The sequence below is a fragment of the Fusarium fujikuroi genome, chromosome FFUJ_chr06 (genome assembly GCF_900079805.1).
Source record: "Fusarium fujikuroi IMI 58289 draft genome, chromosome FFUJ_chr06".
NCBI lineage: Eukaryota > Fungi > Ascomycota > Sordariomycetes > Hypocreales > Nectriaceae > Fusarium > Fusarium fujikuroi.
In genome coordinates, this window is record NC_036627.1 from 2,432,633 (window position 1) to 2,450,766 (window position 18,134).

At 48.5% G+C, this 18,134-nt stretch overlaps 5 protein-coding genes; 3 read left to right on the forward strand and 2 right to left on the reverse strand.

Annotated features, from left to right (window-relative positions):
- Positions 1-5,022: 5,022 nt before the first annotated feature.
- Positions 5,023-6,150, forward strand: FFUJ_06097 (probable NAD binding Rossmann fold oxidoreductase; the record flags this gene model as incomplete). XM_023579383.1 has 2 exons in its annotated part: positions 5,023-5,343; positions 5,410-6,150. The coding sequence occupies 2 exons, from the start codon at positions 5,023-5,025 to the stop codon at positions 6,148-6,150; spliced, it is 1,062 nt and encodes a 353-aa protein (XP_023432229.1).
- Positions 6,151-6,789: 639 nt separating this feature from the next.
- FFUJ_06098 (related to sugar transport protein STP1) lies at positions 6,790-8,727 on the forward strand (the record flags this gene model as incomplete). XM_023579385.1 has 8 exons in its annotated part: positions 6,790-6,949; positions 7,060-7,256; positions 7,340-7,628; positions 7,675-7,770; positions 7,832-7,847; positions 7,963-8,057; positions 8,119-8,484; positions 8,537-8,727. The coding sequence occupies 8 exons, from the start codon at positions 6,790-6,792 to the stop codon at positions 8,725-8,727; spliced, it is 1,410 nt and encodes a 469-aa protein (XP_023432230.1).
- A 658-nt stretch (positions 8,728-9,385) lies between these two features.
- On the reverse strand, positions 9,386-12,811 carry FFUJ_06099 (probable nitrite reductase; the record flags this gene model as incomplete). XM_023579386.1 has 4 exons in its annotated part: positions 9,386-10,466; positions 10,518-12,490; positions 12,541-12,691; positions 12,747-12,811. The coding sequence occupies 4 exons, from the start codon at positions 12,809-12,811 to the stop codon at positions 9,386-9,388; spliced, it is 3,270 nt and encodes a 1,089-aa protein (XP_023432231.1).
- Positions 12,812-14,183: 1,372 nt separating this feature from the next.
- Positions 14,184-14,787, forward strand: FFUJ_06100 (related to VPS25-vacuolar protein sorting; the record flags this gene model as incomplete). XM_023579387.1 has 2 exons in its annotated part: positions 14,184-14,619; positions 14,675-14,787. The coding sequence occupies 2 exons, from the start codon at positions 14,184-14,186 to the stop codon at positions 14,785-14,787; spliced, it is 549 nt and encodes a 182-aa protein (XP_023432232.1).
- Positions 14,788-14,939: 152 nt separating this feature from the next.
- Positions 14,940-17,644, reverse strand: FFUJ_06101 (related to RTT107-Establishes Silent Chromatin; the record flags this gene model as incomplete). XM_023579388.1 has 4 exons in its annotated part: positions 14,940-15,569; positions 15,619-17,029; positions 17,083-17,516; positions 17,564-17,644. The coding sequence occupies 4 exons, from the start codon at positions 17,642-17,644 to the stop codon at positions 14,940-14,942; spliced, it is 2,556 nt and encodes an 851-aa protein (XP_023432233.1).
- Positions 17,645-18,134: the final 490 nt, after the last annotated feature.

Genomic DNA, 18,134 nt, shown 5'->3' on the forward strand with positions numbered 1-18,134 from the left:
ATTGTGTCTCATCTCGTTTGTCTCTGACAGTTCGTAAAATTTGACGTCGCCCTTTTTGTTTCTTTTTTTTCTTTTCGTTGATGGATGGATGTGCTGTGGAGTTGCAAAGATCACCGCCATAGCCTGCCTAGCCTGCCATGATCCCGGCTTTCAGCAGCATTGATCCAGCCAGAACTCCTTGAATGCTCCCCTAGGTAGCCTAGCTAGGAGCCAAAGAGCCCGGATCTATCGAGAGCTTGTGGGGGGACCTCGAGTTCTCTCCACCGACAATCCGCTATCAAGGGTGCTCGTGCCTTAGACTAAGCCCCTAGGGCACTAAAGCAAGCCCGATGAGATGGTGACATGTGACCTAGTGTCAAGCTCTACAGCACTAGCTCGTGTCTTCACCAGAGTTCAGAGTTCAGACCTCCATAAAACAAAGTAACAACACGTCCTTCACCCTCGCTAAGATCAATATAATCTCCTTTCTAAACCCCGATCGCTAGTTGGCCTCTCCCGACACATGAACCAACGTTGCATCAAGCATCATCACTGCAGTCATCAACTACCGGGGTTTTTGCGCATTGGTCTTGAGTTCTTTGGCTACACCAGGCTTTTCACAGGGAAGTGTACAAAACCCGGTTGGTACCTACATATCATGACATGTACGGCACTATGCAGTAGCTCAGTGATGATCTTGGTGTACTCTGGATTTTCATTCATGGCTATTGTGAGGGTGAGGGATGGATTAGCCGCGTCTTACGACTGACATCAGGACCCTGGACGATCTAGTTACCTGATCACCGAACTACTAGCCACAAACCTCACTCGCACTGATCTAGTGGTTCTCGACTTCATAACTGACTGCTCGGGTGTCATCGAGCGTTTCTTGATTCACAGACTTCTGAGCCGATTATTTGGCCAATATTTAAAGAACAACGCGGGCGCCTTCGGAAAGCGGAGATAAGTGCCGTAGTAGTGCGCATCAAACGCCTCTTCCCACGGGGTCCGCAACCATACATTTTGGTCAAAGTGTATTCAAATTGATGACAAGCGACTTGCAGAAGCCCCGAGCGCTTCGTCAATCTCAAAGTGCCGGAGGACTTGTTAGTGGCCACTGCGTTTCTGACACTCCTGTTTGACTGCCGAACCCGCTACGTCCGTCCACCTTTCCCAGAAAACTGGCCTATTCCAGGCTTGAAGCTGATGACATATCGGACCCCTGCATACAACTTGACTATTAGCCTTTCACTTCAAGCTTTTCCACGAGTCTATTCAGACTAGCATGTGCTAGCATTCGCTTCAGTCCGATGTTGGTGTCTTTTTATGTCGTATCATCGACTCTGGGCCCGAGCCTTGTCTGATGCTGACTGCAAGTGTCTGACTCGACTACCCTGGCCAGACTCGCTATGTTCAAGGCGTGGGAACAGAGATGGGAGCTGTAAAAGACTGGCCCGGTTCACTTATGCAGTAAAGGCACAAACCCGATTGTCTGAGCATTTGCTATACACCTGGGGACAGCATAGTTTTCTCGCTTTGTTTCCACATTGATATGACGCGACAACAAAGCCAAAAGAGTCACGGAGCCTTTACATACATACTACATACTGGATACCAGTCAAAGCGACCAACGAGCCGTGCCGGTTTTAGTGTACCAGCTGCAGCGGTTCAAACCCCACGCCAACATACCCTCATCCCACGCTTCAGATCACCATAGAAGGAACTGTTGTCAGCTTGGGCACTGACCGGTGTCTCGCCTGTTACTAAATCGAGTATATGTAGATTCAGCGTGGCAGACCGGTCAAGGGCTTTGCCGTAATGCAGTGTCTTTAACCCGGGTTTGCCATCTCTCAAAGCCTCCTGGATCAGTCATGCAGAGCAGGGGAATCGTGATGAGACTACGCACCGTACCTTATCCTTGACAGACAAACAGACAAACCTTGCATGAGCTTGTGTGACGAGCCTGCGAGCTCCTCTTGATCCGGTTATCGGGTACTGGCCGCGCCTATCATGCTGGCCTCATCAGCCAACCACTCTCATGGAATTTCAACAACAGGCTCCACAATGAGCTTGCTCTTCACTCACCGGTCGTGACGTAGATGGAATGTAAAATGCTACAATGTGACCTCCCAGCTAGGCGTCTTCTTCCCTCCTTGCCTCCTTGCATGCCGTACAGCACTGCACCTCGCCGTTTTAGACCGCGATGCTGCTGTGCGACTTTGTCTCAAACTGATAATAGCCTCTCTCTTGTCAACCTTGGCATTGTTCTCAGTGTGTAGCTATCCTTGATATTGATAAGCAGCCTTCCAAATATCTAGGAGAAGCAAGGCCCAAAGTTACGAGGTTGAGTGCAGTGCACACATACACAGAGCGAGGTATTTGGCCGAGCTTGGAGTCTGATCATCTATTTCGCCGAATGGCCATCACCTACTGTCAACACTGCGAAACCTCGATTGATACACAAAGCAATTGCATCCTCTCTTGAATAAGTTTCCGTCGTCGAAAAGCTTGATTGCAGTCACAAGAGGTTGCCTGATGCCCGAGCTGGTGCTTCGACTTCACTTACCGGTACGACAGCCTGCAGGTATCTCGTCCAATACCACCACGATGATCTTATTACGCAAACTCATGATACATATCCGTGGTGTTGGTGTACCGGGCGTACAAAGTGAGGAAGTGAGGAAGTGAGAGAATGTTATTGTCGAGACAACGCCGAATTCCCGAGCGAGAGTTCATGCAACTGTTTATCGTTCCGAGATCATAGAGCAGCAACGAACTCGAACGCTCCTTTGCGTTCAAACCATTCGTGACTCACTTAACGAAGCTTTATTGAACTGAAAACCTAGTCCTGACTACAGGAGCTGATCCCTTCATTTTGAAAGCCGACGATTTGCCATCAAGGCCAGCTCGTGAGATCAATAAACGGAGAGTTGTCTATATCCTTCAACAACACGCTAATTCGTATTGAGCTATGGGTATACGCTGATGTCTAAAGTTTCGAGTTGTCATTTTGCCCGAAAAGAGATTGTCACAAGTTTGTGAGTTTTGTCACGAGAGGGTCTTAGACAAGGCACTAGCCAGGCTGAAATAAATTAGAATTATGTGAATAATTCTTATTGGGGAACTTACAAAGATGCCTGCAGATGATCCGAGCTTATGGAAATTCTCCTGGCGGAATAGACACTTATACCGTGCCATATTTATCTTTATTGCCGCGTACGTCCTACTTGTTCATGGGAAGGCCCCCAGGGAGCAAGGAACTCAAGACTTTAAAAAAGAAAGTGCTAAAATAAACTCAGTCAAGAATCCCTAAACTTAGGCTAAATTACCTAAATGTTTTTATCATTTAGGATCAAGGTCCTAAGTTTCCTTTACTCCCTTAGAAAGGACATTGGCCATTCTCGTAGGAATTTTTTAGCGGTGGTAGACACAGTGCAGGTCGCTTCTTTTGAAACAGCGCGAAAGACGGACGTCTAAAGCGAGAGATCATTTTGGTATGAACGTGTTTGATCATCAAAGAGTGTATTTGTTGATCAAAGAGCGATGGTGTTTGCGATGATGATTTGGGTGTGGTTGTGGATCTGAAAAGTGCAAGAGTTGAAATGACAATGGGCCTCCTACAATAACGGCACGGCAGATGTACTGAATAGTTACCTACCTACCTACCTTGGATCAAATAACTATCTCCCAAAGCTTAACTACCTATCTAACTAGAAGGGAAGTTACCACTATGCCGTTCATTTACCTCACGAGCTGGCCTTTATGGCAGGCAAATCGTCGGCTACCAAAAGGAAGGGATCAGCTTCTGTACGTAAAAGTCTCCAGGCGAGCCATTTACTTGGCCAGGGGAGGAAAGAAAAGTCAGGACCTTGATCCTAAATGAAAAAAAGACTTGGGCAAATTAGCATAAGTTTAGGACAGGTTTGGGATACATTTTACTGAGTTTATTTGACATTATATATTATATTAAAGTCTGATACTTTCTTGCTCCCCGAGGGTTGGGTAAAAACAAGGCGGTTTTTGAGTCTAATTCCCATGTTTGTTCCACTGTAACGGTCAATGCTTGGAGATATGGGGAAGTGGCCTTTAGCCAGCTGGGGCCACCTCAGATAATCGCCGATATAGCTGCCCTAGGTATAGTTAAGCATTTTATTAGCAGTACATTTTCTCTGCAGTATTATCTAGGATAAGCCAGATCCTTATTATATAAACACATAGGATTAAAAGACAGTGCTTCTTCAGGAGCCCACATACATAAAGATTGGCCGAAGGAGGCAATATCTTTTTAAGGTAAGGTAGTTGGCAGATGTGTCTGAACTGTGCCTTCCCAAAAGGGGTGTTCCTTCCCCTTGCCCGGGTTTTCATTTCGACATGTACCTGGTTCCAACAGAATATGAACTTCCCCAGTCGGGAACCTTCGGCCAGTCTTTCTAATCACGTCTACTTCGTTTGAGCGAAGGAGATGTTCGGAGAATTAAGCCTCACCCGTAATGCGGAGGTGATTCATGCTGTGCGGGGTCGTCAGGGGTCAAGGTTCCGAATTACAGGTCTATTTACAGTAGGAGGCCCCGATAGACGCTTCGTAGCTAATTACTCCATTTGGAGAAATCTGATTTGTATTCTCCACTAGCAACTCATCTTCAACCTGCATCGTGTGTCTAAGATGAGAAGAGTCGATGATCTAGCCAATGGCCATGATACTATTCTGACTGAAAAGCGGAAGGATGCAGATCTTGTGACTTCTATTCCAAGCCACTGGAAGAAACCATGTACTCATGCAACGCGGGTCTGTCCAATCGAGTTGAATGTGGTGTTAGGGTTGAGAAAGATTCGAGAAAAAAACGAGCAATGCCGCGAGAGCTCCGAGTATCGGTGTAGATTTTCTTGACCTAGATTAATCAGAAGGCTCAAGGTATAAGGGAGGAGAGCTCGCTCGTGCTCATCATCTCTCAGCTCTTCAGTCTCATTGCTGCTACGAGAACCCGACAGACACACAGCTTTAACCTAATCCTTTCTCTATCACGTCTTTCTTCTCTCAACACAATGGCCTCTCCTAAGCTCCAAGTCGCCGTGGCTGGCCTCGGCCGCATGGGTGCTCGTCATGCTCTCAACTTTCACAACAGAACACCCCGCGCTGAGCTCGTCGCAGCCTTTACCCCTGTCCAGAAGGAGGCAGACTGGGCCAAGGTTCACCTCGAGGGTGTTACAATCTACAATGACTACCAGGAGATGCTGAAGCATCCCGGTCTTCAGGCTGTGGTAGTCGCTACCGTAACTACCGCTCATGCTGAAGAGGCTATTCAAGCCATTGAGGCTGATAAGCATGTTCTTTGCGAGAAGCCTCTAAGTACCAGCGTTGAGATCGTTAGTCCCCCATTTTCCAAAAATTAAGCTTATTAAGAACTCTAACTAACCCTTATTCTTCAACAGTCCCAATCTGTGGTCGACGCCGCTGCCAAGAAGCCTCACCTCAAGGTCATGTGTGGTTTCTCCCGTCGATTCGATGCCTCATACCGCGATGCCTTTGATCGCATGGACAGCGGTGCCATCGGTCGTCCCTCCGTCTTCCGATCTCAAACCTGCGATAAGCTCGACCCATCCGGTTTCTTCGTTGCCTATGCCGAGTTCAGTGGCGGTATCTTTGTCGACTGTAACATCCACGATATCGACCTTGCCATGTGGTACTTTGGCCAAGACTCTATCGTCAAGTCGGTTGTTGCTACTGGCATCACTGCTGTTCAGCCTGAGTTGCGAAAGCACAAGGATGTAGACAATGGTGTCGGCATCGTTGAGTTCTGGGGCGGCAAAGTTGCATACTTCTACTCTTCGCGCATGATGGCTGCTGGTCAGCACGACATGACAGAGGTTATAGGTACTGAAGGCAAACTCGCTATCAATGCCAACCCTGTCGGCAACCTTGTTGAGATGCACGAGGCAACCGGTGTGCGCCGACAGATTCCTGGCGACTACTATGGTCGCTTCGAGCACGCCTTCGTCACAGAAGCCAATGAATTCACATCTTCAGTGCTTGACAACAACAAGCTACCGTTCAAGCTTACTGGTGCTGTTCAGGCCGTCAAGATTGGTTGTGCACTCCAGGAGTCGCTCAACTCGGGCAAGAAGATTAACTTTGACGAGACTGGTCGTCGCATCGAGGAATCTAAGCTGTAAAAAGTATTACTATTACTGAGCGCGTTCGTATTTAGATGAGTTTATAGAACAATTGGACTTTGTTTGCGTGTAATGAATATCCCGATCTTATATCTGAACCTCTCTAATAGAGATGAGTTGTACTTAATATCGTACTAACAATAAAAAGCATTATCAGACAACAGAGCGGAATACAACCCCCGAAAACCACATTTGTTGCTGGTCTCTACCCACCAGGCTGTACTAAGCAGCACTTTGGTATACCGAAGCCATGCTAGAAGATCTCTCGAATACCCTCAAGAGTCATGCCCTTGACCTCAGGGTAAAATAATTAAGAAGCGGCCTGTATGATGGCACTTGGCTATGTGCCGATCACGAGCACCAGTCCTTCGGTTCCATCTGAACTGTTCCTTCCCAAAATTGTGTTCCTTCCCTTGAGTTTTCATTTCGACATCTACCTGGCTCTTTCCCCGGGACAAAAAAAAAACGTACGTCATTCTACAAGACAAAAGAATTACAGGAATATGGCATGTACCTACCTAATTGGAGTCATTGTGGTCAGTCATGAGCGTGGAAAATAGAGAGGATTTGACACATAATTTACCATATGTTCGATATATCATCACCCCATCAATTTACACTGATTTTAAGTGGTGAACAATGGCAACTCTATATACGTGTTCTCCGAGAGGTTTGACCTCTCACAAGTTCTGGGATGAGTCTGAAGAGACCGTCTGGTCCGTTGTGGCCTCAATTCCTCCCCCCTCGCCTCCCCAAGTCGTTGCTCCTATGGAGCAGGAGCCTTGCGCCAATTTTTCTTGTAGGTTCTTCCTTCTCAATGGAGTGTCTACTCTACTTGACAGATAGTTGAGGTACCTTAGGATTGAGGAGTTAACAGAATTATAGAGGAAGAACTAAGGGCCAAGGCAGATGTAAGGGTGCTGAAGGTAGTAGAGGCTGCCAGAGAGCACCTCCTGGGAGGCCTATATGGTCACCTCCCCCATTGCGAGCTGGACTGGTCCCTGGATGATGATAAGCCTCGTTGCCGTGTTGTGGGGATGGACTGTTATGGGATGTCTTTCACGAGGCCAGAAAGCCTCAAAAGACACCTTCTGCGTGCGCACACTGTAAGTTACTGATGCTCATAGGCCGGTTTTGATGAAATCACGATAATGAGAAACTCTCTGATACTAATGGTGACTACCCGTAGAAGCACGAGGCCCAACTTGCCAGGGAGTGGGTTGAGGCTCCTTCCTCCTCCCCTCAGCCAAGCCCTTCTCTTCATCAACCACCGACTCCAATTGCTCCTGCCCTTGAGATGGACTTTGTGGAGGTTGGTGGAGAGTTGGAAGCAGAAAGAGCCCTGGATACCTCGCAATCTGCTGTTGCTGCTGAGTCTGGGATTCCCATCCCATCTAGCAAAAGGAGTTTTGCCCCTGCTGAGATTCCAGACATGGGAGAGGAGAGGGAAAGCGCTCCCCGACTACCACCACATTTGCGTCGATCACGACGGTTAAATCGTCAAAGTTGACGCTGAGAAGGCAGCAACTGCGCCTGGTTGGATGATCATGTTCAAGGTGCCTCAGTGGAGGAAGCGCCTTATGCTTGGAACTCTTGTCCAAGTCTTTACTCAATTCACTGGTATGATGCCCCTTTTCTGAGAGCCATCTGTGTCAGGAGCATGAACTGACACTAGTCCTAGGAATCAATGTCATTGGGTAGGCTTTTAAACCTGTTTTTGAATCACTGATTCTGTATTTAATCTCTGGACTTTATTTCGATCCCGCTTCAACTTTGATCCTCTTGTATGCGTTTACTAACTGATACACACAGTTACTACCAAACCATTATGTACGAGAAGCTCGGAATCAACGGAAAGACAAATCTTCTGGTTGCAGGCATTTACAACTGTACCGGTCCCCTTGCGAGTAAGTCCGGCATCTTATTTTCTTTCATCAAGTTCTCTGTTCAAAGACTAACACTCTTGAGATCTGTTTTTCATCACATTTATCTCTGATAGGATCGGCCGTAAGAGGCCTCTCATCTATGGCATTATTGCTATCACCATTGCTCTCATCCTAGAGAGTGCGGTCAACTCTCAGAACGTCGATGGTTCACACCGTGGTCTGAGTATTGCCGGAGTTGCCTTCTTATTCTGTGTCACAATCATCTTCTCGCTATCGTTTGGTCCTGTATCATGGACGTACATGTCTGAGGTTATGCCATATCAAATCCGTGGAAAGGGTTGCGCATTCGCCACAGGTATCGGCAACTGGCTAGTGAGCACATTCTGGAACCAAGTCAGTCCCTTTGCCCTCGAGGAGCTTGGCTGGAAGTTCTATTTTCTCTTTGTTGGTAAGTAGACTCCCGTGGAGCTTTTCTCTGGTCATATGACTTACACCAACAGCTTTCAATCTCGTCATCACACTGCCCACCCTTATCTTTGCTTTTCGGGAAACGAAGGGACTATCTCTTGAGGAGATTGATCTCATGTTTGGTGATCGGGCTCTTGGAAACCTTCCTGCTGATATTGAGAAGGACGGTGGTGTCATTGCTGTGACAAATACCCATGATGAGAGACCTCGCCAGGAACTTTGAGGAGGGAGCTCAGAATCAAGCACATGGCCTCTTATTAGCCCGACGATTAGTACGATGGCGGAAGAACCGGATGATAAACTCATCAAAGAGCCTCCTAAGTTGAGGCACAACTTACATAAAAATTCCTTACTTTAGTCTTTTCATCATTTAAGACCGAGGCTTGTTCTCTTGCCTACCCCGGCTGGGCCTTAATGTTGTGTCGAAATGGGTGACCTGAAGAGATCCGCAAGTATGGGTGATTAGTGTAGCATGGGCATTATATATATATTGGTATATTTATATTATCGTTCTCAAATGCTCTAGTGTTACCTCGAAATATTATTGTCTGACCTGTCTGTGATATTTAGTTTTGATCCTAAAAAATAATTAAAAACTTAGGTAAATTTTACCGAAACTTAGGAGGCTCTTTGATGACTTTATCATCCAGTTCTTCCCCAGTAAGGACTTTTTATACCATGTTCATGTCCATCAAACTCATCATTGGACTGATAAGGGATCATGTGCTTGCTTGATGTTGAACTAGACGTAACATGAAAAGAGGTATTTATATATGCTCTACATAACATAACTCATAATGACCCTAACCAAGCCATTCAGGTATATCCCCAACGCCAAACCATGATATCTTAAACTCGTCTATCCTCTATGTTTCTTTTCTCTACCATTCCGGCGCACCGCCACCACAACCATTCGCTGCCATCATGAGGTCAAGTGGCTTAGTGGTCATCTTGGCACCGCCAGTTGGCTTGACGTATGGCTTCTTTCCTCTCAACCCAACAAACTTGATCTTACTGTCAAGCTTGGCAAGAGGCGCCTCACCAGCCTCGCCCTTCTTGACCATCCACTTCTTTGTGCCCAAGGCAGCATCAAGCTCCTCCACAGGGGGAAGCTTGAGGTACAACATACCGTCGGCTCGAGCCTCGGTAGGGAATGTGGCGATGGAGAGAGACTCATCTGTCTTGCAGGCACCGTTGCCGAGGTCAAAGTTACGCTTGTGGTGAGGACATGAGACCCAGGGTGAAGCACCATCCTTATCACCATTCGTCACAGCCTTGCTGGGCTCTTGGCCGATGAGACCGTCGGAGAGGATGAATGCACGCTTGTGAGGACACATCTGCTGTGTGGCATAGTAGACGCCCTTGATTCGCCAGATGGCGAGCTGCGTGTCACCACGCTTGATAGTGGCGGAGATACCGTTTGGTAACTCGTCAGCGCCATCGAAATAAGAAGATTCGATGATGGGTTCCCAAGAAGTCATGGACCACTTGTCCTTGAGACCTGAGAAGTTGTCTGTAGCTGCAGCATCCGCGGGCCAGAAAGCTGGTCGCTTCTGGCCACGGTCATCTTCAAGCTCCATGTTGCGTGTTGTGTCGTTTGTGTTGGCGAACTGCTTGAACTTGGCAGCGATGGCAGGGCTCTTGATGGCTTCAGCCCACTCGTCGAAGAAGCTGTCAACAAGCTCTTCCATCTGTGCCTCGAGTGAGGCGTTGATGCCGAGCTTGTCCTCGAGGATGACCTCTTGCAGGTACTTGATACCACCGGGGAGGTTCTCGATCCAGCGGGCTGTTCGCTGAAGCTTGTCGGCTGTGCGCATGTAGAACATGAGATATCGGTCGAGGATTGTCACAACATCAGTTGGGGGTACATCCTTGGCTAGAAGCTCGGCATGGCGAGGGTTCGCACCACCGTTACCGCCAACGAAGATGTTCCAGCCCTTCTCAGTGGCGATCAAACCGAAACTGAATCCATGTTAGCGGACCGAAGAATTGAAATATGGGGGTAAAACATACTCTTTGCCTTGAGCTTCAGCACACTCTCGCACACAACCACTCACACCACCCTTGATCTTGTGAGGAGCTCGAATACTCTTGTATCGCTCCTCCAGACGAACAGCCATACCGACACTGTCACTCAGACCGAACCGGCACCACGTGGAGCCAACACAACTCTTGACAGTTCGCAGAGACTTGGCATAAGCATGACCAGATTCCATACCACCAGCAACAAGCTGGCCCCAGATGTCGAGAAGGTCCTGCTTCTGGGCACCAAACAAGTCGATACGCTGACCGCCTGTGATCTTAGTGTAAAGGTTGTACTTCTGAGCAACCTCGCCAATGACCACAAGCTTGTCAGGAGTAATCTCACCACCGGATACACGAGGAACAACAGAGTAGGTACCGTCTCGCTGGATGTTACCCAAGAAACGATCATTGGTCTCCTGGAGACCGTGGGTGGTCTTGTCCATGACGTGCCTGTTCCACAGCGAAGCCATGATGCTTGCTACCACAGGCTTGCACAGCTCACAGCCAAGAGCCTCCTTATCGTTTCCAGCCTCGCGCATCACTTCACCCATGTTGTTGAGGCGCTTGACCATGATGATGTTGAACAGGTCAGCGCGAGAGTGGTTGAAGTGCGAGCAGACGTAGTTGGTAACCTCTTGGCCCATAGATGCCATTGTCTTGTTGAAGATGGTGGTGATGAGGGGAACACAACCTCCGCAGCCGGTGCCGGCCTTTGTGCACTTCTTGAGACTGGCAACGTCCTTACAGGTGCCATCCTTGACAACCTTGACAATGTCGCCCTTTGTGACGTTGTGACACGAACACACCTGAGCATCATCGTCAAGGTCATCAGTATCTTCGCCGCCGTCCTTCTTGGCACCGAGAATAAGTTCACTGGGTGAGATCTCAAGCTCCTTCTGCGCCTTGACCATTGGTAGAAGCTTGACGTAATCGCAGACGTCGCCAATCATCATGCCACCGAGGAGATACTTTCCATCTTTGGTAAAGATGTACTTCTTGTACACATTAGAGAAAGGGTCTTTGTATGTGAGAGCTTGCACAGATTTGGGCTCTTTAGCATCGCCATTAACGAGTGTCCTGGCGTACTTGGGAGGAAGTGTTACGGGACCATCGCGATCAGCGAAGCAGTCGCCGAAACTAGCGACGTTGACTCCGAGGAGCTTGAGTTTTGTGCTCATGTCGGGAGTCTTGAAGGTCTGGGGACTGTGAAGCTTGGCTTGTGTGAGGTTGAAAGCGACGACTTCGGCCATGGCCACACCAGGTGCGATAAGTCCGTAAGCCATTCCGCGCCAGCTTGCACACTCTCCAATGGCGTAGATATCGGGCATGCTCGTTCTCAAGTCATCGTTGACGACGATGCCACCGCGCTGTCCAACTTCGAGGTTGGCGCTTCTGGCGAGGTCATCTCTTGGCTTGACACCAACAGCGAAGCATAGCGTTGAGCAGCTGATCTCTGAGCCATCGTCAAAGATGACTCCGGTAAGGTTGTTGTTCTCGTCAGTCTTCATGCTCGATACGCCCTTGCCGAGATTGAGGTTCACACCAAGCTGCGAGACCTGATCCGCCACCATCTTGCCACCAGTCTCGTCGACCTGTCTTGTGAGAACCCACTGAGCCTTCTCAATGACATCGACTCTGTTGAAGGTCTCAAGATCAAGCATGGCCTTTGCGGCCTCAAGACCGAGGAGACCACCGCCAACGACAGCCCCATTTGTGCCCTTCTTGTCGTGGGAGAACTTGATGAGCTTGTTCAGGTCTTCGATTGTGCGGTAGACGAAAACACCATTTGCATCCCAGCCTTTGAGCATACGGGGAAGAATGGCGTCTGAGCCGGTGGCGAGGACGAGGATATCGTAAGGGTAACTCTCGCCGTTTGCGCATTCGATGAATTTGTCCTCGGTGTTGATGTGTGTGGCTTTTGTGTTGATGTGACAGTTTAATGAGCTTCCAGCTTCTGTGTACTATAGGTTGTTAGTGCTTGGAATGCAGTTTTGGTTCATATTGAACATACCCATTCTGCTGGGTTCATGTATAGTTCTTCGACATTTCGGTGCTCGAAGAATGTTGTGAGTCCTACTCGGTTGTAGGCGAGATATGGTTCTTCTCCAACCACTGTGATTGCATATTCTTTTGATTTGGCGTCATATTTGAGCAGCTTTTCTCTGTGTCATTATTGTCAGATCACGGTTGGCAAGTAAATAGTGCAAGCTGACTTACATGAAAGCAATGCCCACCATGCCCAAGCCAACGACCACCACACGTTTTTGTGCCGTTGCAGTCATTTTGATAAGTCGATATTGAAACAAGTATACTTGGGAAAGGGATCCAAAAGATAGAAGGGATATCACGGCCTCTCATGGTTATAAGTGATTCTCAGAGCCTTTTACAAAAAGAGGGTCTGCTGTATGTACCTCAAGACCACAAACTATGGATCCCCTCTGATGTTTTCCCCATCTCCCTATCTAGAACGTACATCTCCGGGATAGTGCAGCTCGTGCTAAGCATTTCCGCCGCTGGTCCATAGAAGGTGAGCGCATTTGCAGCTCTCGGCAGGGCTGATCTCTGATAAGGAGACTGCGCGCCGTGGCTGAGGGACCAATCAGGGACTGCGCCCGCACGGTAGAGGCGTTTTGGCCTCCGCGGAGAAGCGACATTCTCGCAAAGAGGTCGTACGTCGGAACACACCACGACAGAGCATGATATGAGGTCTCTAGGAGTTTCTCATATTAAAATCGCATCCGGTTTCTGGCGAAATATTATGCTCCAGCTCATAGTTTCACCGTACGCTACGGTCAAGTCTTTTGTGGGTTGTTGACTGACCTGAGTCTCGGTGAAGGATGAAGCCATCTCGAATATCGCCTAATTCAGTGAGTGTAGAATTGTCAATGCTCTTTCTTGGCCTTATCTTGAGAAGATGTCCTCAGACCCCGAATACGGAATGGTATTGTTCTAGAGTCGCTCAATCAGAATCCTCACTCATGGCCGGATATTAAATTTCCTCGAGCTATTTTTTGTGTTGTATCGATCGGGAATATTTACTACCTACCTCAACTAGCTCCCATATTCCTGTCTCCTCCTTTCTCCTCGGAGTGAGCCTCCTTATCAATGCCGGCATAGATAAGCCTCAATATCAACCTCTTCTGCTTTGCAACACAGCGACTCTAACTGGGCTATACCTACAGTTCCCCCACAAAGATAACACCGCGGTTCAATGTCGCGGAGATTCAATTGTCAAGCATTCTCCACGGAATAGTCAACAAGAACACGCAGTGACTATGGGGGACTAGTCCTTTATGTGGAGTCTCGGAGAGGAATCCATGAGGCGAAGTTTCGTGTCATGTCGTGTCGTACGAATGGAGATGATGTGATTTCAAACACGAATTTCAACCTTTGTTCTGGTATACCATTTCCAAGCGAAGGACTAAAAGATTTTTACTATATTTGCTCCGTAGATCTTCATCTGATGGTTCGATAAGGGAGCAAGGAAAGTCTGGTCTGAGGCCTAGAATTGCCTTGCATTGCCGTAAACGGCTTTGGCCGATCAACCTATCACACGTGTTTAGCCTGACGGGTACCTTAGCTGTAGAGCCCCTCCCACGTCATCGTCTCACCCCTCCAATCTTCAACACCACACAAACATCACCAGCCTAGACAATGGCGACTACCACCGAATCCTCCTTCGCATTCCCCCGAGAGTATCATTTTCCCGCCTTCTTCACTCGCCAAACAAACCTCACTACGCTCCATGCTCAGCGCAACAAATGGTCCGATCTCATCCTCGCCTACACGAGACATAACCGCATCTTCCGCCTGTCGCTTTCCGAAGCAGCAGATTCAGACCTCTTTGTAAACCGAAAACTCGATCGAAGGCTACAATTCGATGATATTCGTGACGTGATTTCTTATATGCACACAGATGGGCGTGTAGAGTACGTCGGTGGCAAATCAACAGGAGATGTTGTGTTTCTATATTGGCGAAAGCCCGAAGAATGGGCGGAGCTTGTAGAGAACTATGTCGAAGAGACCGGACAGAAGGGGAGTGTTCTTACAGTCTACGAACTTGTCGAGGGAGACGGTACAAAAGGAAATGGTAATTTCAGTCAGACAAGCCAATATGTTGATGATCCTGTAGCTGATCCTCACAGATATTCACGGCATGGACACTGATGTCCTTCTCAAAGCCCTAAACATCCTCGTCAAACGAAACAAAGCCCAAATATTCGGCCAGGACGACTCATTAGGCGTCAAATTCTTCTAAGTACTACTGAACCATATATACTCGTCTCTACATAAAGCACATGCGACTTTTCCATCATAGCACGCGCACCGATACAAACCGACTACGGACTCCAACATCGGCAGCGATGTCAAACCGTCCTGAACGCCATCAAGCAGTAGTCAGAGAAATGGCTACTGCGAATTTCCGTAAAAGTTCTCCGCCAAAAATTTGTCATCAAACCGCACCTGTTGAGCCATTGCGACATCGAGCAACCAGTCAGGTGCAACAATGCGAGGCTCCATGTTACCTTTGTACGCCATATCACGGAATTTCTCCCAAAGCGGCCTCTCGTCGGGACGTCCGCTACTTAATAGGTAGACCGGCTCGGGTGGCGCGTTACCCTCCTCCTCTGCCGTTGTTGGTCGGATTGTCGTCCCGCTCCGAGCCCGGTAGATCTTGAAGATCGCCCCGTTGGCCTCGGCGATCGCTTTGTAGCTCTCCGCACCATTGCGGATCTTTTCCGTGCAATAGATGGGAACACCAACAAGAAGTTTGCCTCTGTTTGCCTTGGCACGAGCGACTGATGTCTCAAGGACAATGTTGTGCCGATTCTCAGCAGCATTATCTTTGAGGATGAAATCCTCAACATCGAGAAGGGTGCCCTTGTCTAGAGACTGGTCAATAAAGGTTGACGAGATCACTGTTGGGCCGCGTGCAAGCGCGCATAGGAATTTGACAGTGCGGACGACACTAGGGGCTGCCAAATAGTCGCACGGCTGACCCTCTTGCACAATCTGTATGCCCATGTCCCGAAGTTTTCTCTGTCGTCTGGTTAGAATAGATTCAAATAAATGGCTCGCGCTTACGTACTCGATCCTGGTCTTCCTTGTTCTTATCCCCAACCCAGCGAGTGAATCCAGTCAAGACAATACGCATCTGAATGTCTGGAAGTGACGGCTTGGTCTTTTTGATTGGCCGCTTCGCTAACGCGTCGGCATCTTCATCTTCAGGCTTCTCCTCTTGTTTGGTTTTGGTGTTAGTCTTTTCGGCCTGGTCGGCAGCTCGCTTTCCACCCCAGATTGTGTTGCCTCCCTTGGCATGTCTCTTCTTCTCCTTTTCGTAAAGCGCAATATCGTCGCTCAAGCCATGCAGACGTTCCTGGGCTTTCGCTTTGGCGCTACGACTTCCTGTGGAAGCCACCGACGGCGTCTCGTTCTCCTTCCCAGTACGGCGTGGACGAATTGGTGTTGCATCTCCGATGGTTTTCGTCTTCTTTGCGGACTTCTCACTTCCTCCTCCGTTAGAGTCTTCCATCTCGACGTCCTCGTTACCAGCCTGGCCAATAACAACACCCTCTGCTGGCCCTCGAGCATATGCGTTCTCCTCTGCAGCTTCCAGGATTGCTCGCTTCCTCTTGGCTCGTGGCGAGAGCTTAGCCGGCCCCCCGGGGTAGTACTTGTCGCGCAACTTTGGTTCATCAAAGAACGTTTGCCCGATTATCTCGCCCAGGTTAGTGCGCGGGGGGAAATGATTATACTTCTTGATGTTGATGGGCGTGATTTCGCACTTGGCATAGCTCTCCTCGATCCAGAGATGGTTGACAACGGCGATCCCCCATTCAGGAGCCGCCTTGCATTTCTCGCTAGAGTCTCTAGCAGTGATTAGATGCGTATTCTCGGCTCTCATCGTTCTGGTGAACTCGGCTCCAGAAGCTTTGATCAGGTTCTCCAGGTAAATTCGTGCTTCACCACCGTAATTTGACACTGTGATACGTAGACCCTTAAATCCTTCTATACCATCCTTGGGGATCGGATAGTGTAGCAGTCGACGGAGTGGCGATGTCCACTCGTTATGGACGATGAGCCAGTAAAGCCAAGCCAGATTTCCGACTTCTTTGTACGCTTGCGCCGCTTGAACATATTGAGGACCGTCGCGGTATTGGCAAATGAGCATGTCGCAATCCTCGACTTTATCCACGAGCTTTCCGCCCCCTCTCACGATAATTTCTTTGACCACCTTTGACAGTCGATCGGTTATAGTCAGATCCCAAGATAGCAACACATTACGGTCCTGAAAAACAGTGACCGGTGGGCGAACGACCTCTCCATCAGAAGGCAAGGGTAAAGGAAGATAATTCGGCGTCGGTGATGTCGCGCCCGCGAGGTTTTCGTTGGAGGGTATTTTGAGATCGTCCGCAGAAGTCTTCTTAAGAATTTCGGGATCGGGTAGTAGATAGGGGCCTTCGTCGATACGTTTCCCAAGTTTGAAACAATCATCGAACCTGGAGACTGTCAACGACCAAAATTTTAAGCCCTCTGCGCTCGCTAGACATACCAGTGTGGCAACACAACTTTGCCTTTCCATCCCTTTTGTAGAGCAACTTGGACCTTGGGATGGTCCATCGATAGGGCGCAAATATGTGTGGTTAACTTAGACGCATCTTTTGTTTCTTGTCCACCCAAAGCCATTGTGGCACCAGCAATGCTCTCCTTGTCGGTCTCTGGCAGATCCGCACAAGTCACCACCACCTCGGAAAAGATCATTCTCGGATCAGGCGAAAAAGGCCTAATTTGAGCCTGTTTCCTGCGAGCTATAGAGAAGGTGATCCATTGAGTCGTCACTACAGGGATCATATGAGCCTGTGCCTCAGTGAACTGAGGGAAATCGATCGTGTTGGAGATGATGTGGGTGACTTTCTCGATCGGTAATGAGCCGTCGCGTCGAGGTTCACATATTTCTGCACCATTCTCTTCTAGAACGGTTGATAGCTAGGAGTTGTCAGTATTGATAATTGAGCTTAGCAGCTTCAGATTACCTCTCCGATCAGTTTGGGAGTCAGTAAATTGCTGGCGACGAACGCGATGGCGCATTCAGCAAATGTGTCGGCGGCGGCCATGTCGCGTGTTGAGGGCAAAAAGATAGGATGAAAGTGAACAAAACAAGCGAACAGCACCTTGGTTATGACATCAAGCAAAAAATTAATCTAAGCTCAAGAGATCAACAGCTGCGGGAGGATATTAGGTTGGTGTACAAGATACCGTGGGGTGCCTAGAAGCTATTGTCAAGCTGCAGACGCGCCAACCACTCAACGCGAGAGTTTGACGCGTGCACGTGACCCTACTTCAGTTGGAAAGGCGTGATGAAGTTTGGGCCGCAAGGGTACCAAACACTAGGTAGGCATAAGAGAACTTAATTATTTTGATAGCCGATCTTTTGATATGACTATTATTTAAGGCTGGAGAATCACACTTTTGTACACGAAGTCTACCATGAGCAGTTCTCAGGGACGCACATGTCTAAGGGCTGAATTAATATAGTTCGACATCCCATCCCAAGTTCATCATCCAAATATATTCTCCATAAAAAATAATCCAACATTATTTTCA